The sequence below is a fragment of the Danio rerio genome, chromosome 24 (genome assembly GCF_049306965.1).
Source record: "Danio rerio strain Tuebingen ecotype United States chromosome 24, GRCz12tu, whole genome shotgun sequence".
Lineage (NCBI taxonomy): Eukaryota > Metazoa > Chordata > Actinopteri > Cypriniformes > Danionidae > Danio > Danio rerio.
In genome coordinates, this window is record NC_133199.1 from 20357539 (window position 1) to 20383916 (window position 26378).

The window sequence follows — 26378 nt, forward strand, 5'->3', positions numbered from 1 at the left end:
TGAAGAGACTTTCAACAGCTAAGGGACAGTCATTATGGCGACGGAGTATAGTGCTTCCGTTCCCCTCCTCGGGGAACGAAGGGTTACTTTAGTAACCTCGAACGTTCCCCTTCGGGGGGAACTTCAGCACTATAAGTGGATTTGATTTGTAAAATCCACGCATTGGGAGCCCATTGAAAGCGCCATAATGACTGCACCTTACCAACACCCCCGATGAGGAGATAGTCAAGCAAGCGTGACGCACCCGCATCATGGGGGGCGCGGTCCTCCAACGTGTCCCTGGCCCTAATTTATCCTACTTCAACAGAAGTTTTACGGATTTAGATATATTTTTTGGGAAGTCGTGAGCATCTAGATAATTCTAGGAAATACGACAGTACGTTGGTAAGCGTGCAATCCCGATAGGGAGGACGCTGCGGAGGCCATCCGTTACCCGAGGGGGGATAGATGGCAGAATTTACATATGGACTAGCCCTAAAAAGGGGGAGTACGCATAGCAAAAGAGTGGTTAGCGGGGAGGGAAGACACGGGTCCGCCCAGGGGGGGGACTTAACCGTGGCGGAATAAGCATATGGGATCGCCTAGTGGGGATCACGCATAGCAGGCACCTTTACCCAAAACGCGGGCTGACCAGCGGGCAGACCTACAACGTAGTGGGCCAGCAAGTGACTCCTCCGCTGAGTCAGTGCTGGGGGCCACGGAGGAATCTGCAGGGCTCACCTGACGGGGAACTTTACTGACAGATAAAAAGGCGCACGTATCTCCGTGTTAGGGAAAATGGCGCAGCAAGCGTGTTTCAACACCCTACCGAATTGTTTCCTCAATCACCAAGGGTTACCTAATACCCTTGAGGAAACCGGCTCCACTCGCAGATTGTAAAACCTTGCAAATGTGTTGGGTGTCACCCAGCCCGCAGCTCTACAGAAGTCTGTTAGAGGGGCGCCGCGTGCGCGCGCTCGAGAGGATACGAAACTCCGAGTGGAGTGCGCACGCGCTCTCGGGGGACGCGGCTCATCTCGGCTCTGATAGTGAAAGAAAGGCATCCACAATCTAGTGGGAACTTATTTCGGTACGGCACTTCCCTGCTGCCGACCGCTATAACAGACGAAGAGCTGCTCAGATTATCTAAACTCTGAGTGCGGTCCGGATAATATGCAAAACGCGAACTGGACAATAAAGAAGGGCTGGGTCTGCCTCCTCCGAGGGCAGCGCTTGCAGGCTCACTACCTCGTATTAAAACGGAGTGGTAGGAACCTTGGGCACATATCGCGGGCGGGGTCTCAGGACGTGAGAGAAGCCAGCCCAATTACAGGCACGAGTCACTGACCGAAAAATGCCTCCGGGTCCCCGACCCTCTAATCGATATCAACGCGACCAGCAGAGCTGTCTTCAGGGACAGAAGATACTGAGTCGAGGATCGAAGGGATCTGACGCGGCTTGTGTAGCGAGGGCGAGATCCTAAGAGGGCATGAGAGGGGGCGGGGTGGATTAATTCGCTTAGCGCCCCTGAGGAACCGGATGATGAGGTTATGCGTTCCCACGGTGCTGCCAGCCACCGCGTTATGAGAGCGGAGATGGCAGCCACGTAACCTTGAGTGTGGAGGGCGACAGCCTGCTCTCCAGCTTCTCTCGGCGTAAAGAAAGCACAACGCTGATCTGGCAAATTACGGGGGTCTTCTCAGCGAGAGACACACCATTCAGTGAATAGACTCCACGTCAGGGCATAGGCGCGCTCGGGGAGGGGGCTCTAGCCCGAGTGACGGTATTAGCCACCGCAATCGGAGGTTACCTAAGTCTTCCTCGCGTCTAAAATCTCTTCAAAGATCGGCGAGGGTGCCAGGTGGTGCCCTGTCCCTGAGAGAGTAGGTGCTCTCTCGAAGGGACTGCCAGGGGAGGGCTATCGCGAGGGAGAGCTCTGACATCCAGGTCCGGTTGAGCCAGAGGGGCGCAACCAGCAACCTGTTCCTCGTCCTCTTCCTGACCTTGCACAGTAACTGCGCGAGCAGGCTCACTGGGGGAAACGCGTATTTGCGCGTGCACCGAGGCCAGCTGTAAGCCAGTGCATCCGTGCCGAGAGCACTCGGTCAGGGAAAGAACAACTAGCAATGAGCGATCTCGGGGGAAGCAACAGATCGATCTGGGCTTCCCCGAATCGCGCCCATATCAGCTGAACAGACTCGGGGTGGAGTCTCCATTCTCCAGGACGCAAGGCTGCCGTGAGAGCGCATCGGCTGCACGGTTGAGCTTGCCTTAATATGAATGGTGTGCAGCGATTTCAGCCGCGGATGACTCCAGAGGAGCAGACGGCGGGCGAGCTGAGACATGCGGCGAGAGCGCATACCCCCTATACGGCTGATATACGCCACCGCCGCCGTACTGTCCGTCCTGACCAGCACGTGTTGCCGCTCCAGCACCGGAAAAAAACGGTGGAGAGCGAGGAACACTGCCAACAGCTCCAGGCGATATGCCAATGCAACTGGGTACCTTTCCACAGGTCCGCAGCCGCATGCCCGCAACGCACAGCCCCCCAGCCCGTGTTGGAAGTGTCTGCTGAAACGACAACAAGACTGGACGCCTGTTCTAGAGACACCCAGGTCTGTAGGAACGAGGGGTCGCTCCAAGGGCTGAGGGCGCGGCGACACAGCGCAGTAACAGAGACTCGGTGTGCGCGCGCGTGCCATGCGCGTCTGGGGACTCGATCGTGAAGCCAGTGCTGAAGTGGTCTCATATAGAATAATCCGAGCGGCATGAAGCGGCTGCGGATGCCATATGCCCCAGGAGCCTCTGAAATAGTTTCAGTGGGACCACTATTTTACTGTCGAGCTCTCTCAGACAGTACAGCATCAGCTGAGCGCGCTCTCCGGAGAGGCGCGCTGCCATGGTGACCGAGTCCAGCTCCAGCCCGAGAGAAGAGATCCTCTGCACGGGGGCGAGTTTGCTCTTTTCTCGGTTGACCTGAAACCCCCACAGGTGGAAGTGCCAGAGCACTTTGTCTCTGTGCATAATCAACTGCTCTGAGAGAGGGCAAAAATCAGCCAGTCGTAAAGAAATTGAGTATGCAGATGCCCGCGAGCCGAAGGGGCGATGAGGCACCCTCCGCGGGCTTGGTGAGGAACCGCGGAGACAGAGAGAGCCCGAAGGGGAGGGCTTTGTATTGCCAAGCTCGACCTTCAAACGCAAACCACAGAAACTGTCGGTGGCGAGGAAGAGTGGAGACATGGAAATACGCGTCCATCAGGTCTAATGCTGCAGACCAACCCAGAGGACGAACGCACCGGAGGATGCGCTTCTGCGTGAGCATTCTGAACGGCAGCTTGTGCAGGCAGCGGTTCAAAACGCGCAGATCTAGGATTGGCCGTGACCCACCGCTCTTTTGGGCACGATGAAGCGTGGGCTGTAAAACCCACTCTCCATCTCGGCTGGAGGGAGCGGCTCGATTGCATCCTTCGCCAGGAGGACAGCAATCTCCTCTCGCAAGACAGGGGCGGACAGGGGGCTGACCCTGGTGAATACACACCCGTGACTTGGGGGGCCGTTTCGCGAACTGAATCGCATAGCCGAGTCTGATTGTGCGTATGAGCCACCGCGAAGAGCTGGCCCGCGCTAACCAGGCAGGCAGAGCTCTCGCTAATGGACTCATCGCTACAATCGCTGACGTACCAGCAGTGGGGCAGCGCGGAGTGGGTGTGCTGATCCGGGAAGCTCGCGGGTCCCACGGAAAAGCTGGGGGTGAGATATTTGCTCTCACTCCAAACCCGAGCTCCGGAGGGGAGGCTCGAGGGGTGGGAGAAAGGAGACCGTCCTCCCAGCGCTCGTGAGCCACTGGCGAAACGCACCGAATCTGCAAGCTAGAAAGCATAGCGTCCCAGACTGGCAGATTTCGGGCTGTCACATCTGGGGAAGTGAAAAGTGCCCTTTCATAATGTTTTCATGGCAGTAAAAAGTGCCGTTGGAAATGGGGCCCCGCCCTCCAGCGGGGAAAGAGCAAGTTCCCTCTTCTCCAGATGGCCTGTCCCAGGGGCGCTTCGCGGTCCGTTGCCGGACTTAGCGGCGTTCTGGGCAGGGGGGCTGCCTGCTTCCGAGGTGCCCGACGCGCTCGCTCCGCCTGAGGCGTGTGCGGGGGCGGAGCAGCTCTCGTAGGCGGGCGCCTTCGGCGAGGAGCAGGTATGAATGGCACGGCGGGCGGAGCGGGCTACGGACCGCCGATAAGACATCACCCACCAACTGCTCTCTCACCGCCTTGAATTCCTGGGTGAATTCACAGACAGTGTCGCCGAACCTGGCTGGGGATATGGGGAAGTCAAGAAAGCGGACTTTGTCGACTTTGCGCATATCAGCCAGGGGTGGCGCTCCTGGACCACTAATGTGGACATCGTCCTCCCCAACGCACACGCAGCGGACTCAGTAGTCCGAAGAGCTAAGTCGGCGGCGGTGCGAAGCTCGTAAGCCTGGGTTGGACCCACCCTCGTGCAGCTCGGCCAGCGCCTGCGCTTGGTAGCGCTAGTAGGTGGCTATCGCATGCAAGGCGGAAGCAGCCTGGCCCGCAGCTATGTAAGCTCTAGCTCCAAGGGAGGTAGATAACTTACAGGCTTTGGATGGGAGACGAGGCGGATCCCGCCAAGAAGAGGCGCCGCGCGGATTTACCGCCATCGCGCACTCAACCTGAGGAATCGCCACATACCCCCTGGCTGTTTCACCGTCAAGAGTGGTTAGGGTGGAGGAACACGCAGCACGAGCAGAAAAAAAGTGCTTTACAAGACCGCGTGAGCCTACTGTGCACCTCCGGGAAGAAGGGAACGCCCCTCTAGTCGGTCCGGCCGCGGAGCTGGGGGATAAACCATCTCCAACCCACGGCCGAAGCAGCCCGGGAAAGCACGGCTAACATGTCCGTTTCAGGATCCGTAGTGACAGCGCTCACCAGCCCGAAGGGGGCGAGCGGGTCTGGACCATCATCGGACAATGAAAGCCCACCCTCCGATGCCGCGGTGGACATCTGGTCTCCGGTGTCATCGGGCGTAAGGGCTACCATCTGTTAGACGGATCGCTTCCCCCGCCCGAAGCTTGGATGGAGCGCTTAGAGGAGCGGGAGGTCCGCGGGCCCGTGGGCGACGGATTATCTCTCGCTGAAACCCTCAGATCTGCCCGAGTGCCCGCTGCAGAGCAGGGGACAACTGGGGTGGTTCACCCTTTTGCAAAGGCTAACCGCGATCTTGCGCAACAGTCATGGCATCGCAATGACGACATGAACTGCCCGCGAGCAGCGCATTAACATGCTGGACCCCCAGACATGTAACGCAGTGCCCGCGCCCATCATCCGAGGACAGGAAACCACCGCATCCAGAAACGCACAGTCGGAGCGCCGTCCTGATAAGGACGTGCTGCACGACTGTGTTGCTCTTTCTGTGAAGTTTGCAACTTTATACGCACCGCTCTGGAGGACCAGACCCAAAGAACGCCAGGCAAGGGAGAAACCCAGCTCGACCGTCTGCCACTGCGTGTACACACTCTGGACCGGGAGAATGCTCTCGTTCGCTCAGAATCGCTGGTCACAGCAGGAGGAACCCTCATCGACTCGATCAGAAAGTCTCTGAAGCGAAAAGGATAGCGTCTGCTGGCGCCAGGTGAGCTTATATACTCAGTTGATTGCTTATGCCGCTCACCTGCGCAGGCTTGCGCTGCCAATTCATTCTTAATTGGCCCGTTCAATACTCTTTCAGACGAGTAGCTTCTGAACCGAACCTCCCAATGCGTGGATTTTACAAATCAAATCCACTTATAGTGCTGAAGTTCCCCCCGAAGGGGAACTATAGATAAATGGTGAGTTAATCTCCTATTAAAGCAATGTTATTGTAAAGGATAATATTTAAACCATATTAACAGAAATTACTACAAGCTAACAAAAGCAGGTGAAAAACTTTCTGTATGCGGTAGTGAAAGCTTGATCACCTGCACACAATTAACATTAGGCTCAGTAATAATTAGTTCAAAGTTTGGTAAAAGTGAAAGTGGCAACTGTGAGCGAGTATCACCTGTGTCTCACCACATGCCTGATCATCCTCTCATTCGGTGTTCACCTGCTTTTTTTTTTGCTTGCGTGAACAGTTACCAGTCGTGCTGCTTCTCGGTTCTAAGAGCACATTTGCAGGCATAATGACAAGCTGTCTTTAACTAAAACTCTAATCTTTAGTGACGAGTGGGGGTGTCTGTCTAACCCACCACAGCTGAAATCTGCGCGCATTTGGAGGGCTGGCAGGTGTTATTGTCAAGCCCAGTATATTATAACTCATTTATTTAGTCGTTGCTCTGATGACAGTACTTGTATTCAGCTTAAATTGCAATTTAAAGACTTAACTAGGTTATTGTGTTATCCCGGCAAGTTAGGTTAATTAAGCAAGACATTGAATAACAGTGGTTTGTTCTGCAGACAATCTCTTCTCAAAAACATTGGAGTACCAAGAAGAGAATCAAATGTCTCCATATTCACTTACGAGCTCCACTCAACCTGAAGTTATAGGACTTATCCAATAGAGACTTGCAAGATTTATGGAGGAACATTGTGGTAGCTGATGCTGTGGATCTTTAGGGAATTCTGGCTTCCCTTTGTATGCTTGAGCCACTTTTCTTCAGAAGAAAAACAACCACATCAGAGTTAGAGGAGGCTTTGTTCTGCTGTAGAGCTGTTAAACTGATTCTTCAAATAAAACAACTTCATTGAAGGAAGGTTGTAGGCTATTTTTAATTTATTCACTTAACTGTTTTTGTTTTGCTTATGCTGTGTTTATTATTGCATGAAGGACATTATAATACATGCAGAAATATTTATTAAGCATTATGATTGATTAGGTAATATGATATTATGTGACACTAAAAACTAAATGCTTTTAATGTTGAATTATTTAATGTATTATTATTCATTCATACATTCATTCATTCTTTTATTCATTCATTCATTCATTCATTCATTCATTCATTCTCTTGTCGGCTTAGTCCATTTTATAATCTGGGGTCGCTACAGCGGAATGAACCACCAACTTATCCAGCAAGTTTTTACGCAGCGGATGCCCTTCCAGCTGCAACCCATCTCTAGGAAATATTATTATTATTATTATTATTATTATTATTATTACATATAGTCCATCATCCTACATGGCCTTTATAAAAAACAATAAGATACTTACTTTTTGAAACATATTTAAAAATATTGTTTGCTTTACCAGTAACTGGTAATAATTTCAGTTTATTATTATTTATGTAATGTTTATCTATCTATCTATCTATCTATATATCTATCTATCTATCTATCTATCTATCTATCTATCTATCTATCTATCTATCTATCTATCTATCTATCTATCTATCTATCTCTATCTATCTATCTATCTGTCTGTCTGTCTGTCTGTCTGTCTGTCTGTCTGTCTGTCTGTCTGTCTGTCTGTCTCTATCTATCATCTATTTATTTATTTATTATGTGAAACTACATCACATAGCGATAGCCGATAGCACAAAATAACAATTGCCAGCATTACTGGAAGCACAAACCCAGCAGCTCTCCCATTACACAGAAGAAGGAAGGCAAAAAAGAAAAAGATGTTAGACAAGCCAAGAATGAAGCTTTAACGCAGAGGCCAGAGGTTAATATGACAGGCGCCACAGCCAGAGCATCTGATATGCATACCATACACAAACACAAAGCAACACACTCCAGAGCCCATAAATCGAGGGAAAATATATATTAAGAAAACATTGAGCAGAGTCTGTTATTGATGTGCGCTGACATGTGTCTTCTGTTGTTCTACAGATATTGAGCCGTGGATCCACCGGTTCAGAGCTGAAGGCACTGTCGATTATTCACAGCTGACCTTTGACCCTGGCCAAAATGAACTCATCGTGGGTGCAAGGTACTGCAAACTTCTTCATTTTCACTCTCAGTTTAAACTCTGTGGAAGCTGCAAAGGTTTTTTATTTATTTTTATTTTTTATTTATTTTTTTTTACTTTTATAAAAATATATATATGGAATATTATATAAGAAAACTGTTTGTGTGGTTTGCTTTTTCTACTTCGAGCTGATTGAATGTAGTTAAGTAGGCATTTCATTCAGACATATTGGGAAAAGGCCTAGGGAGAGTTATTACAACCTCACAGACACCTTCTCATCACCATTTCTGTTTGTTGTTAAAGCTCTGTAAAAACTGACAGGTATCAATACCTAAAACATACGTAATCTGAGCATTTAACTGAAAAGAAACAGGAAGTACATTTTTAGATTTAAATTTTAGATTACAAGAACAATTTGATTTTTCTTTTTTTCTTGTTAATTTTATGTGTACTGCAAAGATGAAAGCTTTTCCTATTGCTTTTATGTGGAGGACTAAAATATTTTTTTATTGTTATTTGTTTTATGTGTTTTATCCTATTAAACTCTTTATTGTACAAAAATCTGAAACCATAAATGAACATAAAAATACTGCTAATATATCTGAAAGTACTTGTTTTTATTTCCCATGGTCCGAAAATGTATGTAAATGGTCAAGTGACTGTAAAACACCTTCACTTCTAGTAGAATTGACAGCAAACTTAGCCTGGTTATTAGTCTGTTGTGGAACAAGCTAGAGTAAGGAATAAATCTACATAGTAGCTAAATTGAGCCTAAATTAGTCTGCGTTTGTCCAAGTGAGTCCTTTATCTTTCTTTTGTCCAAAACTCCTCTGGTACGTGATGAAACCAAATTGATAAATAGGCTCCAATATCGACAATACCAGGACCCCCTTCCTTCTTGTCCCTAACACACTGCATAAAAATCCCAAAACATTGTGCAATAGGGTATATGCTGAAGTATGCGGAAGGACTTTTTGCAGTAATCTGGGTCAAGTGCTCCTGGTGATCTGTATGCCATTACAAAATCGACGCGTTTATGGTCTGTTTTCTTTAAAAATAAAAAAAAAAGCGGGAAAAAAATCTCCACTGGCTGAGTGATATCCAATATAAAGTGGGTCTCAGAATGTACAAAAAGCACTGTTATAAAATACACTTTCCCCACCATTTCTTTAACAATTTAACATTTAGTTTATCCTAGTATATTCAGTGCTAGCTTCTGCATTAACCTGCTAATCCTGATGGGCGCATGCTTTTTATCTCGACGGCCAATGGCTTTTTATCTTGTTTTATGCTTGAGCAACTAAATGAATGGCAAAGTCTATTTAACTGGTTATATTTTAATTATATTACAACATCAATGCTGTGAAAGGAACCTTCATAGCTCAAAGAGACATAGCTCTGCATACCCTATAAGGAGTGTTTCACATAGGTGTGTGGGCTTCACAAACCACCTGTAAAAAATACTTTTATCTTACTTTTTTTATCCAAGACTTACAAAATATTGCACATTTGCATCTGACATTCTTACAATCTCACAACCTTACAATCACTCCTTAAGTCTAGAAAAAATATTGTGCTTTTCTAAAAGTGCTCCAGACGGTTGAGTGGGCTTGACAAACCTCCTGTAAAAGCACTCTTCTCTGTATTTGCACTGAAAACTTTATTTAAACGTTTATTTAAACTAATAAGGTCTCAAGAAAGGCTTAAAAAATATTTACCAGTGAATGTTTCACAAATAATTTTTTTCAAATTTAAAATACCCCTTTAGCACAGTATCTTGCACAATGTAGTTCTGTCTTATGTAAAAGCATTACGTTGCCTTTTGTGCTTTCTTTCTAATCCCAACATTAGGAAATTAATGAACTATTTTTAATGCAGTTCTGGGCACACTAGAACAGTAAGAGCTTGTTAGTTTGTTTGTTGTTGTTTTTTCCTACTTCATTCCAATTGTGTTTTAATGAGGAGGGTCAAAACAAGTCAGAATGTAGCCTGCTATTTGTAAACTAGAAAAGTAAAGTTCGTAGACAAACTTTGTGATTGCTTGAGAAAGCCTCGTCTAAAAGTTTGAAGTAGTTTTAAAGTTTAAATAATTAAAATAGTTTAAAAAAAAATTAAACTGTTTGCTAAGTGAAACTGTGTTGCTAAGTGGTTGCTAGGGTGTTCTGAAAGGTTGCTAGAGCAATCTGAGTGGTTGCTAGACAGTTGCTAGAGTGCTTTTACTTGTTGTGAAGGTGTTGCTAGGCGGTTGCTAAGGTGTTCTGAGTGGTTGTTTGGCAGTAGCTAAGGTATTGCTAGGCGGTTGCTAGGGTGTTCCAGGTAGTTGTTAAGGTGTTTCTAGGTGGTTGCTAAGTTGTTGCTAGGCAATCGCAAGTTGTTGCTATGCGGTTGCTAGGGTGTTCTGAGTAGTTTCTAAGGCATTGTTAGGGTGTTTTATGTGGTTGCTAAGGCATTGCTAGGTGGATGCTAAGGTGTTGTAAGGTGGTTGCTAGAGTATTCTGAGTAGTTGCTAAGGTGTTGCTATGCGGTTGCTAGGGTGTTCTGAGTAGTTTCTAAGGCATTGTTAGGGTGTTTATGTGGTTGCTAAGGCATTGCTAGGTGGTTGCTAAGGTGTTGTAAGGTGGTTGCTAGAGTATTCTGAGTAGTTGCTAAGGTGTTGCTAGGTGGTTGCTAGGCAGTTGCTAAGGTGTTCTAGGTTGTTGCTTAGGAGTTGCTAGGGGGTTCTGAGTGGTTGTTAGGCAGTTGCTAAGGTGTTGCTATGTGGTTGCTAGGCTGTTCTGAATAGTTGCTTGGCAGTTGCGAATGTGTTGCTAGGTGATTGCTAAGGTGTTCTGAGTAGTTGCTAGGCAGTTGCTAACATAAATTAGCATGATTCTAGTATTAATTAGCATGTTGCTAGCATGTTTCTAGTAAAAAAAAAATCCCCCCTCGTCATTAATCTGTGCAGGGGGGCCCCCGCATTTAGTGCTACAACACTGTATGTTTGTTAGTATGTCCAATGTAAAGTCAATGGCAGTTTTTTATAATGGAAGTCTATAGGAAAGTTCCTATGGTGCCGTAAGTGGTTACTAGGGTATGGCAACCCTGCTGAAAAATCCAGCCTAAACCAGCCTAGGTTTTAGCTGGTCGACCAGCCTGGTTTAAGAGGGGTTTTGACCATTTCCAGGCTGGTTTCCAGCCATTTCCAGGCTGGTCTTAGCTGATCAGGCTGGAAAATGACCAGCCAAATCCAGCAGAAACCAGCTTGACCAGCCTGGTTTAAGCTGGACATAGCTGTTTTTGACTGGACTCCCAGCTTGGCTAGGCTGGTCAAGCTGGTGTTAGCTGGTCATCTCCCAGCCTGACCAGCTAAGACCAGGCTGGAAATGGCTGGAAATCAGCCTGGAAGTGTTCAAAACCCCTCTACAACCAGGCTGATCGACCAGCTAAAACCAGCCAACCATCCCAGGCTGGTTTAAGCTGGATTTTTCAACAGGGAAGTAACTTGAAAGGTCATCATTGGTTGGCAGATTGGTAGTCTGAGTTAAATGAGCCCAACCTTAAGTCTGTTTGACAGTCTGGTGCTAAGTTATGAGGTCACAAAGTTAAGACAATGGGACTTTTCAGAATTTTCCAGGTCAGTTTTTGGAAAACCCTAAGTAGTTTGGAGGTTTGGAGTTAGTTTGGTGGTTGTAGTATGAACAGTCAAGCAGGACAGGATTTCTTAAAATAAAAGAAGAAAATGAAGAAGAAGAAGAAGAAGAAGAAGAAGAAGAAGAAGAAGAAGAAGAAGAAGTAAATGACAGAAGAAGAATAATAAGTTTATGTAATATAACAGATAGTTGGATTTCTCAAGCCACCATGATAGTTTTTATGTTACAATCTTGATATCATTGTAAGTAAACCACAGAGAACAGTTTATGACCCCTGTTCGTTACATTTATTTTAACAACTCTCTCAACAATGTGAATTACTTTTATATTGCAGTTTATTTTCTGGCCACCATGCAGTGTCACCAATAACAAGGGTTTCTGTATTCTACACATACAGTAGCTAGTTTAATTAGCACTCAGTCCATGTGTCTCACCATGCGAATGAGTGTGTTTCAATGTCAGCAGTTGCGACAATGTGTCTGCTAAGCCTTACATTTGACTATATTTGACTATATTCAGCAACATCCCACTGCGAAAATGTCACAATTGCCAGGTTTCCATGATTAGCCAATAGTGACACATAATTCGAGTCTTCAAAAAAAAAAAAAAAAAACACACACACACAATGAAAGCTCAAGACTTTCGTGCCAGACAAAGAATGGTACAGATTCTTCTCACCGACACATACTTTCATTAAAATAAAAAAAAAAATGTCAGAGTGAATGTGAGAATAGGATAGGATTTCCTCTGTCCGGCTCTAATTAATGAGTGTGATGATTTCCACATAGACTTTCACACTGTCCTGCCATACATCTTCAGCCAAATTAATCTCATATTCCCGATCTGTCAGCAGCCTGGATGGTCTCCAAGCAATTATTTTGTGACAACTGCAGAAACGGTTTGATATGAGGCACTGTAACAGTTCATTCACCCACAGGGCCGAAAGCGCTAGAATAATTACTTTTTTCTTGGAAAAGCAGGGATTAACATTCACTTTTTTAGTGATTCTTTGTATCATGAGCATTTTTAGGATTTTACTTCAAAGTAACGAGATGGAAAGTGTTAGTTAGCTCTCACAACCTGCTCCAAAGTGCAACACATAATTATCAAGTCTGACTTGGGCAAACATTTGGAAGTATTGCGGTCGGGGTTCTTTGTTCCCTCTAAACATCAAAAAATGTCTTGCTGGTGTTACAGAGAAGTGTACATCAGTAGTAATGGCTCAATCAAAAGACTCTTCTGACCTATACGGTAGGTTTTTTAGATATACTGCACTGTTGTGTTGCTGTAATGAGAAAGCTTACTCAGTCAACCAGTTCCAGCAAATGATTCTGTCTGTCAATATACAGTATGTCTTGTACTTTGGTTTGGAGACCTCTCAAATAAGGCGAAAGAAAACAGCTGGAACCTGTGGAATCCAGTTACGCTTTTTAGATTGAGGTTTGGAACAAGGGGAGCTCAGTAAATCATAAAATCAGAGTCATAAAAATGTTAGTATACTTTTTTTTTATTATATTATCTTATTTATATATATTTTTTTTGTTTTTTGTTTTACAAATGATAATATTAGATATTAATAAAAATGTATATGATCATAGTATTTTGTTCCTCTATTTATTTATTTTATTTATTAATTTTTTGTATGTGTTATGCTGATTTCATTTCAGAATGTGCCATTTCTTAATGATAAGAATATTATATTATATTATATTATATTATATTATATTATATTATATTATATTATATTATATTATATTATATTATATTATATTATATTATATTATATTATTATATTTTTCCTTTGGCTATTTATCAGGGGGCGCCATAGAAGAATGAACCACCAACTATTGCAACTGTATGCAGATACCCTTCCAGCCACAACCTAGTACTGGGAAACACACATACACACACACACACACACACACACACACACACACGCACACACACACTCATACACTATGGCTAATTTAGTTTATTCAATTCACCTGTACACCTGTTCACTGCACCTTACTTGAAATTATATTATATTATATTATATTATATTATATTATATTATATTATATTATATTATATTATATTATATTATATTATATTATATTATAGGAATTAAAATATAATTTTAAATTAATTTTGCTTTAAATGAAACATTTAACACATTAAAATGTTCTGCATGGAATTGCATTTTTATTATTATTATTATTATATTGATTATGTACCCTAATATAAGCTAAATGGTTATCGTATCAGATCATCTCTACTGAGAACTAAGACTTAGACAGCTATAGTTTAGATTACAATTGACAATCTGGTTTTTCTCTATGGGCAGGGTGAGTCAGGGGCTGTAGATCAATGTTGTTCAAATTGAGCTGTGAAAAAGAAAACAAAAGTCTTGTCTTGGTGGAACTCCATGATGCTTTCAGCTTGAGCAGTTGTCCCTGGAGCAGATGGGTTTTCGATGCCCAAGCCCTCATAAGCACGCCACAGTCTGGCCTAATGGACTGTGTGAAGGATCTCCAGAGGAGATGATGCTTTTCAAGGTCACTGAGCAACAGGGATCTCAAGAAGACACTCAGCAGATCAAAGGATGTTTCTGCCAATTACTAACACCAGACTCAGCAGACCTGCCAAAATTCAGCAGCTTAGAATGCAAAATATTTAGTCATGCCTCATATATACAGCCCCCTGTGAAATTTGAATTCTTTTTTCAAATACTTCTGAAGTGATATTTAATGGAGCAATAAATGAATGAATGATTTTTTTTAAGGAGAAAGTCATTTTAAGGGGTATGGTTAGCAGTTTATAATGTCCTAAATAATAATGTCCTTGTTAAGTCTTTAAATTGCATTTTAAGATGAACATACCTTGCAAAAGAACTGCTCTAATTCATCCTAAATGTGGTTATTGGGTTGAGATCAGGACAGAAAAGTTCCTCCACACCAAACTCATTCATGTTTTGGTTTGGGGAAGCATACCAAGAGCTAATTCACCCAAACATTTAAGTTCTGTCATTATTTACTCATCCTCCACTTGTTAGATTGGATTCCATATGACTTCCATAATATTGTTTGTTTCTACTATGGATTTCAGTTGAAGCTTTTTCACAATATTGTTCAGAATTTCTCATTTTGTGTTCAATAGAGGAAAGAATGCCATAAATGTTTATAATCACTTGGGTGTTACTAAATGATGATGGCATTTCCATTTTGAGGTCAACTATCCTCAAGAGTTAATTAACTGTAAGAGTTATGTCACTGGAACTAAGGGAAAACCCCTGGAAAATACTGATCCCCACACCGTAATCCCTCCACCAAGATTTACACATTGAAAATGCAGTCAGTCATTGGAGTGCCAGACAGAGAATCTTTTTGATTTTTATAAATAGTGATGTTGAGTACAACCAGATACTTACAGTTAAAATGTGAAAAGTTGACCAGTCAGATTGAATTTAGGGATAAAGTTATGTAGTTCTTGGTACATGAAATGTGTATTTGTGCATTTGTACATATTTTATTATAATATTCTTCTATGACTAATGAGGAATAAGGATTTAAAGGATGTTGACCCACCTGGCCAGATCACATTGTGCCCGACACTCCGCAGAACTGCATTCAAATGGACTTACAGTACAACTAGAAATAAACATGAATAACCCACAGCGAGCACAGTACAATCCAAATACCTTCATACTGATTATGCAACTTTGTGGTCATTAGAGAAATAAAGGCCCAGTGGTCTGTGCAATAGCCATTGATAGTGAGAACCTCAAAAGGCTTTAACGGTAATGCAGTGAAACTCAATCAATAGACATGTCGATTCAGTAAGTGGACGTTAATCACAGCAACCTGATTTATCTTCTACTCTCTTATACAATAAGACAGGCTCCACTTTCAGCTTATGCACCATATTGTTTCGGCAAATGTGTTTGTACTTCCATCATTCACAGATGGATGTAAAATCATGTCCGACGGATATGTGATTTGTAGTTCCACATATTAAAGTACATTTGAGATTAGAGTTGGCAGAACACAATATTTCAACTAGGTTATATACTTAGCCTGAGACTTTTGGAGAACCAAATAGAGTTTTTTTTTTTGTTTGTTTGCTTGTTTTGTTTTTTTTTTTTCACTTCTAAGAATTAAAATGCATGCAGCATTTACAGGCCCCTTCTGCTTTCAACAGGCACCATATCCTTAGGCAATGTCCAGTACTGGCTCATTAAAGTGACAGTACGCTGCATGCTTTGCATAAGAGTTTTTTTTCTACAATATACAGTACAGATTGCCTCATGCCTTCAGCCAGGTATACAGATCATGTGAAAATCCAAAGTTCAACTTTGTTATTGTAATTTATGTATGATAAGTTTGATGTGCATAGGGAGCATATTATTGCAATTTATTCAGCAATTAATTTGGCAATTTAGTTGTTTTGTATTATTTATAGTTTTTTTTTTTTTTGTTTTTTTTTTTGAAAAAAGCTTCTTTCACATTTCTCCCCAATTTCTATTCCACATGGATTCACTTAAATTGTTGCAATTAATTCATGCCTGTGGCCGCTTTTTGCAAAGAATTATATTATGTTTTTTTCATGCAGGCTTCACAGCAGTTTCAAAGTGAAATGTCCAGTAAGTGTTGTTGAAAAGAGTGTTCAGTTTATTTCATAAGCAAAAATACATGAGTAAAGTTGTTTGTTCATCTACAGTATATATCAAAAGAATACAAGCTGATACTGCATGGGAGTAAGACACGCTAACAAGGCCTCTGAATACAATAAACTTTAGTGTTAGTCATTAGTGAATTCCCTGCTGATAAAAACAAGAATATGCTGGGAAGGTAGGTTTAAGTCATGGCTGCTAGTTTAAGTTGGTTTTTGCTGGTCATGATCTGGTTTAACCTCATTCTTTGTTGATCAAGTGCTGTTTTTGCTGGTCATGTCAAACACAACAAAACACACCAGACATGTTACTTATATACTTTTAAATTGGAAAAATCAAACAGGAAATATTTGCTTGTTCAGTGTGACAGCACATGTAGTAGCTTTCAAGTCCAAATGCACTATTAAACTGTACTGGGATGCATAATGGTACTTATGAACATAAGTCAAATCAAATCAAATCACTTTTATTGTCACATCATCAGCAGCACGTGTGATATGATGAGTGAAAAGCTCAGGTGCTGGCTCTAGACAGTACAAAATACAGATAGTGTAAATACAACAATAGTGCAAAATACAGACAGTGCAAATGAAATTCTAAAATAAAAATTCTCTTGGATTTCCTCATGCACCGCCTAATGTAGATGTCCTGAAGGGAAAGAATGCGGCCTATGCGATTGCTGCTGGTGCTATTTGCATTCCAGGTGGTGATGCAGCCAGACAGGATGCACTCCACTGTGTGCCTTCCTTAGCACTGCGTCTGTGTAAGCAATCCATGTAAAATTCTCAGCGATGTGGACTCCAAGAAAATGGAAAGTGCTGACTCTCTCCACTGGTGTCCCGTTGATGGTGATATGGGTGTTCTCTCTTCTCCCTCCTGAAATCCACCACCAGCTCCTTTGTTTTGCTGTTGTTAAGTGAGAGGTGGTTTTCCTCAGACCACTGCGTCAGAGTGTGCACCTCCTCTCTGTAGCCCGCCTCATCATTATCGGTGATTAGGCCCACCACCGTTGTGTCATCAGCAAATTTAACGATGACGTTGGAGCTGTGTTTGGCTGTACGGTCATGTGTGTACAGGGAGTACAAGAGTAGGCTGAGAACACAGCCCTGTGGAGCACCAGTGTTGAGGATCAGTGTGGATGATGTAATGTAATGATGTAATGAACTTTGCCATTCATCCATGGTTTTTGGTTGGGGTTGATACGGACAGTTTTTGTTGGGACCACGTCTTCTATGCATTTTCTGATGAAGCATGTAACTGTGTCTGAGTACGCTTCGATGTACAACGAGGGAGCCAATTTCCCGAAGTGTGTATCTGTCGTAGGTAATAAGAGTGTGTACATCCAGCACGAAAAATGACAAAAATACAAGTATACACACAAAAGTCAACAAAGTTTGCAGGGAGCTTGCAACACGGCGGACATGCTAGGCACCATCTTGATGACGTGTCCAGCTTATGAAGTGCATAAGCTGTAATATTTTTTTTTTAAATCATGAATACAATATATATGAAGAGTTTCATTGCAAAATGAGATATATCCATTTTGAGAAATGTTGGTTATTTGACATTATTATTTAGGACATAATATATACAGTCAAGTTTATTCAAAATTTTTATACATTAAACTATTACTTGAGCTCAGTGAAGGCCAGGAACACAATATTTTCAAATTCAGGATATTTTTTTATTTAACTTTTTGCCCATAAATAGTTCATAAATAAGTCAAATCCATGCCAAACTGCAACATATTATCCTAACTTTGTCAAACGTCTTAAATTGGTAGAAAAAAAAAACAAAAAAAAAAAACATCATAAATATATGTAATAGTACATACAAAGACTGATTAAAAACAACAAGATTCTGAGTTAGTTTTGGCCAGAACATGCATAACATAACATAACTTTATTTTTTTATTTTTATTTTAATTTTTTGCAAAACGCTAGATATCCACCTTAGGCTTTATTCTACTACTGTAATACCATTCAGAAAAGCTAGTGAATCAATGGTTTGTTTAATAAGTAAGATTAAGTTAGTTAGATATACGACTTGTAGCTTGTTACAGAAAGAGTGGAGGCTCCTTCCACCCCGCTGCTGAAAACCAAACCTGTATGATCAGAGCGAGTGGAGTCGCCTCGTCTCGCCTCGCACGGTCATATTTAATTAATTATTTCACTGTAATATTAATACTAATCATCTTCATCATCAAGACCTGACCAGCCACTATGGCTATAGTTGCGTTTCCAGTCACAATTTCACGCAAGAAAAAGGGAGCGCGCACGTGTTTTAAACAGTCGTGCACATCACAACAGCTTCTGGCGCAAGTGATCATCCTCATTTTGTATTCACAGAAATTATTTAAAGAATAAACTTACAAAGGATACTTAGAAATGTAGCCTTGCAGACAGGTGGGGAGGAGCGGAGGAAAAAAGGTAGTTTTTCACTGTAACCCCTGGCCTTTTTCTTGACATCAGCAGAGCTTGACAGACGCTCTACTTTTGTAGCGTTTTTATACATTTTTGTGAAGTTAAAGTTCTTTATCTAATAGTTTGTCGGCATGACACAGACCAACATTACTCGCATTACTGAGTAAACTCTTCACCGGCGATCCTCTTCCCAGGGGATGCTGAGCTTGGGCCACATCGTGAACATTCTATAACTGTTATATCGCACTTTGTAAAGAAACTGGTCTGACGCATAACGCGTTTTGTGAAAAAAAATTTTTTTTTACTAGGCCTAAAATGTACATTATTAAATGTTATTAATGGCAGCAATTCACAAATATATTAAGGTGCATCTGAACAGTGATTTCCAATAATAAAATCTAAATGTCAAAAAATGGTGTTTATCGGGTTTTGCAACCAAACTCTTCATATATATCCATGCATAATAATATCAGGAGGCCATAAAGTGATTTTTGTTTCTAAATTGTTAAAATATTGTTATCTTTAACAATATTCCAGTATTTAATATCTTTAATGTGCATGAGATATGACTTAAAAGTGGTCATAAACTAATTTTTCTCAATTCAACTAAGTAGAGCAACTTGGACCTGGATGCTGTATTCCATACATAATGACAACAATCAGATAGATGCTTCATTGTTATGAATTGGCAAACGAGTTGGATCACTTGCCACACCGATTACTTTTAAATGAATCAACTACACTTGAAAACAAGTGTTCTCTGGGTTTATATATTGTATGAATCTAATGCGAGTCCTGTAGTAACTTCATGAATTCCCATCTCTGCCATTAAACAACCATATGATTGGCCACAATTTTGTAAACAAAGTGGTCGCTGCCATTTTGTTACATTTGCCTTCCAGAATAAGTTGGAGATTACTTCAGAGGAAGTAGTGTGGTGTTATAGAGAATAACATTGTGTAACACCAAAGTTATTGATTTTTATGGTAGGTGCATAGTTTGATTGACAGGATGACATCTAATCCAACAGCCATAAAGGAGGATGGTGTTGTAAGGTCGTTCTTTTCGTGTGCGCTTTTTTCTTTTCTTTGATTCAATCATTTAGAAACTAAATTTAAGAGACATCTGATGTTGAATTCTATTGGTGATTCCAAAAATAACTTTTAATTATAAGCTATCTGACCAGAATGTCAAAAAAACAGCTAAAACCAGCTCATGACCAGCAAGAATTAGCTTAGCAGTCATGTGTCAAAACGTACTTTTTTCAACAGGATTTTACAAGCGCTGTTCCTACTACCAAGTCTTACACTAACCACTTTAGTGGACCTCACTCCCATCCGAGTAATAGTACCATTGCTAACCTTGCAGTTCTTCTACTCATTTTAAATGCATTTCATAGGTGTGTCCTGCATAAAAAGCAGTTACTCTATCAAGAATGCTCAAGACCAGACACATCTAGCTTTAATCACTGGTAGCCTCCATAACACCTAGGTCATAAACCGCATTGCAATCTGAGTCACATCACACATTCAACACTTCTAATTGTACTCACCTCATTCCTATTAGGATTCACACCAGTGTCTCATTCATAGGAGGCAGACAGTAATGCTAAAGACAGCAGCCTGTAGTGTCAGTTGTCACTAGACATTTTAAAGCCAAGGGAGTAAAATTTAATTGCATAGTTCTTACTCTATTACACTCACCCCCTAAACTTCCCTTCTGGGTCACGGTACCAATGCAACTCTTGGTGTCACACAGACTCCTATGTCATACAGCCTCAAATTCTTTGTTTGTAGTTATTTAATTATTTATTTAAATCTTGGTAGAGAGACTTTTTTTTAATAAGCCTCAATTGGGAAAAATCTGTTCATAAACACTGTGCTGCCTACCCTCTGAGACAAATTATGTTCTTTTCTGAAAAATTAATATTTTTTTTTGTCTTCTTTCCTTTTAGAAATCATCTCTTCAGGCTACATTTAGAGGATCTTTCACTGATCCAGGTGGGTGAAAAGTACATATCTGGCTTGTATACCATATCTGGTCTTTTTTTTCTGGAATTGCTCAGACACCCAGGATGAGACCAACAGGTGTTGCTGCCGCCATGTGTGAATGCCAATTACATTGGCTTCATAAGCTCAGAGAGAAAGACTCTGCCAGTTTAAAAGTTGTCAGTTCGGCACAACGCAGGCGTGACTGGCGTTTGTGCCCCACGGGCTTGTGATGTCTGTTATAGCCATATGTAATATTTCCCTAGGCTCCATATTGGATTTGTGTGGTTTGAAACCTGTTAACAGCTTTTATTTAGGTGGCCAGATGTCTGTTTGTGCTAAATTTAATTATAAGATTCTGGCAAACAGTCAAGTTCTTGGAATCTCAAATTGCTGGCATTGAATTGGGAATTGGGAATGATGTTTGCTAATAAATATGATGAGGGTGATAAGGATTAAGGAGTCTTAAGGGCTGTTTACACTGACTTCAATAAATCACTAGATATTGTTGAGTCTCTGTACTTTATGATGTGGTGAGTCAAGACCTCAGTAAAATGATGAAAACGTATTATTTAATTACAAAATCAATAATTATTGTTTATATTAATATATTTTACTATATTTATATATTTAAATTATATTGTAATTCAGTAATATGTATAATGATAATTCTGTCAACTAAATTAATGTTTTATTAACACTTCTGTGATAAACAGTTTACAGGGTCTGTAGTTTTTTTTTTTTTTTTTTTTTTTTTTTTTTACTTTTACTTAAAACTGAATATAACCAACATCACTACAAACAATGCATAATCTTAAATCTTGGATCATGTGTCTTGAACACAAAAGCGAATGACTTTTGGTTACTTTGTCATTTTAAATCACTGTCACCATGCACACTGCTTTGGACCAGAGCCTCTCCAGATGTTCTTCATTATAAAGCTCTGGACATCAAATCCTATTAATGCACTCAGCCTAAAAGGCAAATAGAAGTGAAAGAAGACCCCCATATCTCCCAAATTAGACCTTATTCCCTTAACAAGTTTCAGATATAATTATCCAAGCATAACTGCTGTGTGCTAAGATAAGTTACTATTTCTCTCACACTCTCTCTTCCTCTCACTCTCTCTCTATCTCATTGCATGTAACATCTTCTAACTCTATAAATAACCATTTAATTTTTGACATGTTTGGAAATGTATGTGAAGCCTTTCCCAGTGTGAAGAGGTTGACTCTTTTAAGCCCCCCAAAATAGGCAAACATTGGCTGTTAAACAAATTAAACATCATGGGGGCTTCTCAAAAAGTATGACCTCCTGGGGAAAGAGCAAACAGACCAGGCCAGACGTTTTTGTTCTGACCTGCTCACGGGGAGCCAGCATCACAAAGATGAGCCCTGCCATTCCTCTTCAGCCAATCCTTTTCTCTGTAATAGGATTCCTTCACTTTCCTCACAGCGCGGTGTCTTGTGTGTACTTTTTCTGTTTGGTCTTTTTATGCCCTTTGTCACTTTGCCGAATGTTTCTCTGAAAGGAAAAAATGCTCTGATGAGATGTTTTGACCAGAGGTTCCCAATTTAGCTTGACCCAAGGCCCAATTCCATTGTGGTGGATGAGCGCTTGTAGGATGTAACTAGGGTAAAAAAAAAAAAAAAAAAAGAAGTGCACTCATGTCTAAATGTTTTCTTTTCAGATTTTTTTTTCTGGAATGTGTTTTTTTTTCTCTTCTAAAACTCATGCTACAAGCTTCAGCAAAACAGATGACATCACACACGAAGGGGTAATATGAATGATGCTGGCAAAATGGCGCAATGAGCGAGACGTCCTGAGACCTGAGAAGGAAATGACCTAGAAAGTGCTGCTTTTATCCTTCATTGATCTCACAGAATAGAGCTTTCTGTTGCAATGATGCATCAGCAAAGGGAAAAATAAACCCGCTGAGTGACCCAGAGTGTCTGCAACACCTCCTCTAGTGTTTAAGAGCACAGGTCTGTGATGCATTAAAAGCTTTTTAATGGCAGGATAAATGTGGCAGCACTAGAGTAGATGTATATGCTGATATTATATAATCATTATATGAACATGGGCCAGGCACATTATATTTCATGGGTCATTGTACCAAATGGGTGCCATTAGTTTCCCTTACTGTAAATGCAAGTTTGGAAAAATTACTTCAATCACTGATACAAACTTATACAAATGTGTTTGTTATAATGTACTTAGCAAAAGCAGATGTTTTGCTGTTTTTACTTAAAATTATTTGCAGCTGAATAAAAGATGTTTTACTATTTAATTGATAAATTTATTATTTGTGTATGACCATATTGAAACTGTACAGAAAATTATAGTGTATATTAACCACCTCCTAACACATTTTACCAACCCAGGCTCATTCTGAAAATGTAGTCCAGCGGACGTTTCTGGAGACCGCGAAATACGTCCCGGAAGGAACGTATTTGTGCAGTTTTTGTTTTCGCGAATCCGTTAGATGGCGCTATGTGCGCTTTTTCGTATCTCGAACGTCTCTCGCGAGTGCCGTTCGCGCCCGCGCTGTACTGGCGTCAACCCACCAGAGGCCGCTGTCTGACTGACCGAATGATTGACTGCGCGACTGGCCAATCGGATGACCCACCCTCCTCCTTCCCTGAACCCAACCAGTTTTACCGATTGACCCGCCCGCCCGCTCACTTCCCTAAACCCGAGCAACAATTTAGAAAAGCCGTCTAGAAAAAGAAAACTCGTCTGTTTTTTTTTTTGTTTCACGTTTTCGGATTTCACCACATTCTCACCCTGTTATGAACTCGTTCACTTTATTTTTTGGATTCTGTTTTTGTCTTACCTGGTTTCTGGAACCGCTCTTTCCCGGACTCGAACTCGGATGCCTTTGTCAACTCCTCCTCTCTGCATCTGAAGTCCGCCGACGCACACGATGAGCTGACCGGACAAACTGACTGCAGCGGGAAAACCCTCCACAAGGAGGTAAGCGGTCAGCCGGCAAGCGCGAAAGGGAAGCGCGTCACACCGCTCCGTAGCGTTCGCTTAAAAAAATAAAATGCAGCAATACGTACCTCCCGGGACGTATTTCGCGGTCTCCAGAAACGTCCACTGGACTACCTTTTCAGTATGAGCCTGGGTTGCAACTCACCCATTTATTGCACAATTAAAAGGTAAAACATCTGGAATTCAAAAGTGGAGCAATCTTGGCGATGCACTATTTTCTATTATTATACTGGAATGCTGTCAATTATTTCTCTCACATCTATAAACACTATACAGATGTTTTATTTCAAGGCATTTATCAGTTTTATGTGTGTAGTTTAGTTTTGTGTTTCCATCTTATTAATGTTTCTATAAAGCAGCAGATTTTCTCTGAGAGTGCTGTTTAGTGGCAGTTCAGTGATGAATATTTGTACATTCTAAAAAGCATTATGTCTGTGAGAAGTCCCCATAAGACATGAAAACTCAATGTGTGCATGTTTCCGTGATTGAATTTGTGTATTTCTGTTACCATTTTTTACATTACTATCCTATTGCTGAATCCTGTTTATTTGCTCATTTATTCAGCTCTTTCGATAGGCACCTTTTTATAAATAATACATCAAAGTATTTAGCAACTTGATACATACAGCAATGTGATCAAGACCTGCCTAGAATTAGACATTCGTGGGCTTATAGATATTAAACACATAGTGATATTATAACTATATGTCAGAATTTTTAGCCCCCCTTTGAATATTTTTGTTCTTTTTTAAATATTTCCCAGATGATGTTTAACAGAGCAAGGACATTTTCACAGTATGTCTGATAATATTTTACTCTTCTGGAGAAAGTCTTATTTGTTTTAATTTGGCTAAAATAAAATCAGTTTTTATTAAAAAAAATAATAATAATTTGGTCCCACTTTATATAAAGTGTCCCTAACTACTATGTACTTACATGAAAAAATAGGTTTGGTGGCATGGGTAGGTTTAAGGGTGGGTTAAGGTGTAAGGGGTGGTCAACAGTGTATTTACAAATGTAATTACAAAAGTTAATTACAGATGTAATTACATACATGTATTTAATCAAGCAAAAGTCCACAGTAAATACATGTATTTACACAATAAGTACATTGTAACAAACTATTAACTCCTATGTAAGTACATATTAGTTAAGTCCACTTAATATAAAGTGGGACCAATAATTTTAAGGACAATATTATTAGCCTTTTTAAAGTATTTTTTGATAGTCTACAGAAACCATTGTTCTACAATAACTTCCCTAATGAAAAATATCTAGTAAAATATTATTTACTGTCATCATGGCAAAGATAAAAGAAATCAGTTATGAGTTATTAAAACTATTAGGTTTAGAAATGTGTTGAAAAAATCTTCTCTCCGTTAAACAGAAATTGGGCTAAAAATAAAAAAGGGGGCTATTATCGATAGTCTAAAGAACAAACGTTCGAGGTGGAAGCACTATAAGTGGATTTGATGTTCTAAATCCACGTATGGGAGATTCGGTTCAGAAGCTACTCGTCTGAAAGAGTATTGAACGGGCCAATTAAGAATGAATTGGCAGCGCAAGCCTGTGCAGGTGTGCGGCATATGCAATCAACTGAGTATATAAGCACGTCTGGCGCCAGCAGACGCTATCCTTTTTAAGCTGAAGAGACTTTTAACAGCTAAGGGACAGTCATTATGGCGACGGAGTATAGTGCTTCAAGGGTTACTTTAGTAACCTCGAACGTTCCCCTTCGGGGGGAACTCCAGCACTATAAGTGGATTTGATGTTCTAAATCCACGTATGGGAGCCCATTGAAAGCGCCATAATGACTGCACCTTACCAACACCCACCATGAGAGAGCGGTCAGGCAAGCGTGACGCACCCAGATCATGAGAGGCGCGGTCCTCCAACGTGCCCTTGGCCCAAACTTATCCCACTTCAAAGGAAGTTTTACGGAATAGGTATACTTTTTGGGAGTCGCTAGCGTCTAGATTATTCTAGGAATATACGACAGTACGTTGGGAAGCGTGCCATCCCAGTAGGGAGGACGCTGCGGAGACCATCCGCACCCAATAGGGGGAACAAATGGAATTACATATGGACTAACCCTGAGAAGGGGGAGTGCGCATAAGAAGGTGGTTAGCAGATAGGGAAAGCACTGGTCCGCCCAGGGGGGGGACTTAACCGTGGCGGAGAAAAGCATATGGGGATCACCAGCGGGGATCGGCCATAGCAGGCACCTATACCCAAAACGCGGGCTGACCAGCGGGCAGACCTACTACGTAATGGGCCAGCAAGTGACTCCTCCGCTGAGTCAGTGCTGGGGGCCTCGGAGGAATCTGCAGGGCTCACCGAATGGGGAACTTACTGACAGACAGGAGGGTGCACATCTCTCCGTGTTAGGGAAAAAAGGCACCGCAAGCATGTACAACACCTACCGAGTTGTTTCCTCAATCACCAAAGGTACCTAACACCCTTGAGGAAACCGTCTCCACTCGCAGATTATAATATCTTGCAAATGTGTTGGGTGTCGCCCAGCCCGCAGCTCTACAAATGTCTGTTAAAGAAGCGCCACGCGCACACGCCCAAGAGGATGCAACGCTCCGAGTGGAGTGCGCATGCACTCCCGGGGGGCGCGGCTGACCTCTGCTCAAATAAGCACATGAAATGGCCTCCACAATCCAGTGGAATAAACGTTGTTTAGACACGGCACTTCCCTGCTGCCGTCCGCCATAACAGACAAAGAGCTGCTCAGAAGATCTAAAGTTCTGAGTACGGTCCACATAAATGCGCAGAGCGCGAACTGGACGAAGTAAGGACAGGGCTGG

At 41.9% G+C, this 26378-nt stretch overlaps 1 protein-coding gene and 1 long non-coding RNA gene across 6 annotated transcripts in view; both read left to right on the forward strand.

The window, feature by feature from the left end:
* Window positions 1–26378, forward strand: part of sema5a (sema domain, seven thrombospondin repeats (type 1 and type 1-like), transmembrane domain (TM) and short cytoplasmic domain, (semaphorin) 5A) — a 404793-nt gene that overhangs the window by 187369 nt on the left and 191046 nt on the right. For all 5 annotated transcript variants that reach the window (XM_073940463.1, XM_073940461.1, XM_073940462.1 and 2 more), the window contains 2 exons: window positions 7799–7898; window positions 20535–20580. In XM_073940463.1, coding sequence (XP_073796564.1) covers window positions 7799–7898; window positions 20535–20580 — 146 coding nt within the window. The remainder of the gene's footprint in view (window positions 1–7798; window positions 7899–20534; window positions 20581–26378) is intronic.
* LOC141380794 (uncharacterized) lies at window positions 8199–12097 on the forward strand. Its single transcript, XR_012399625.1, has 2 exons — window positions 8199–10484; window positions 10528–12097. It is a non-coding gene; the product is annotated as an uncharacterized lncRNA (long non-coding RNA).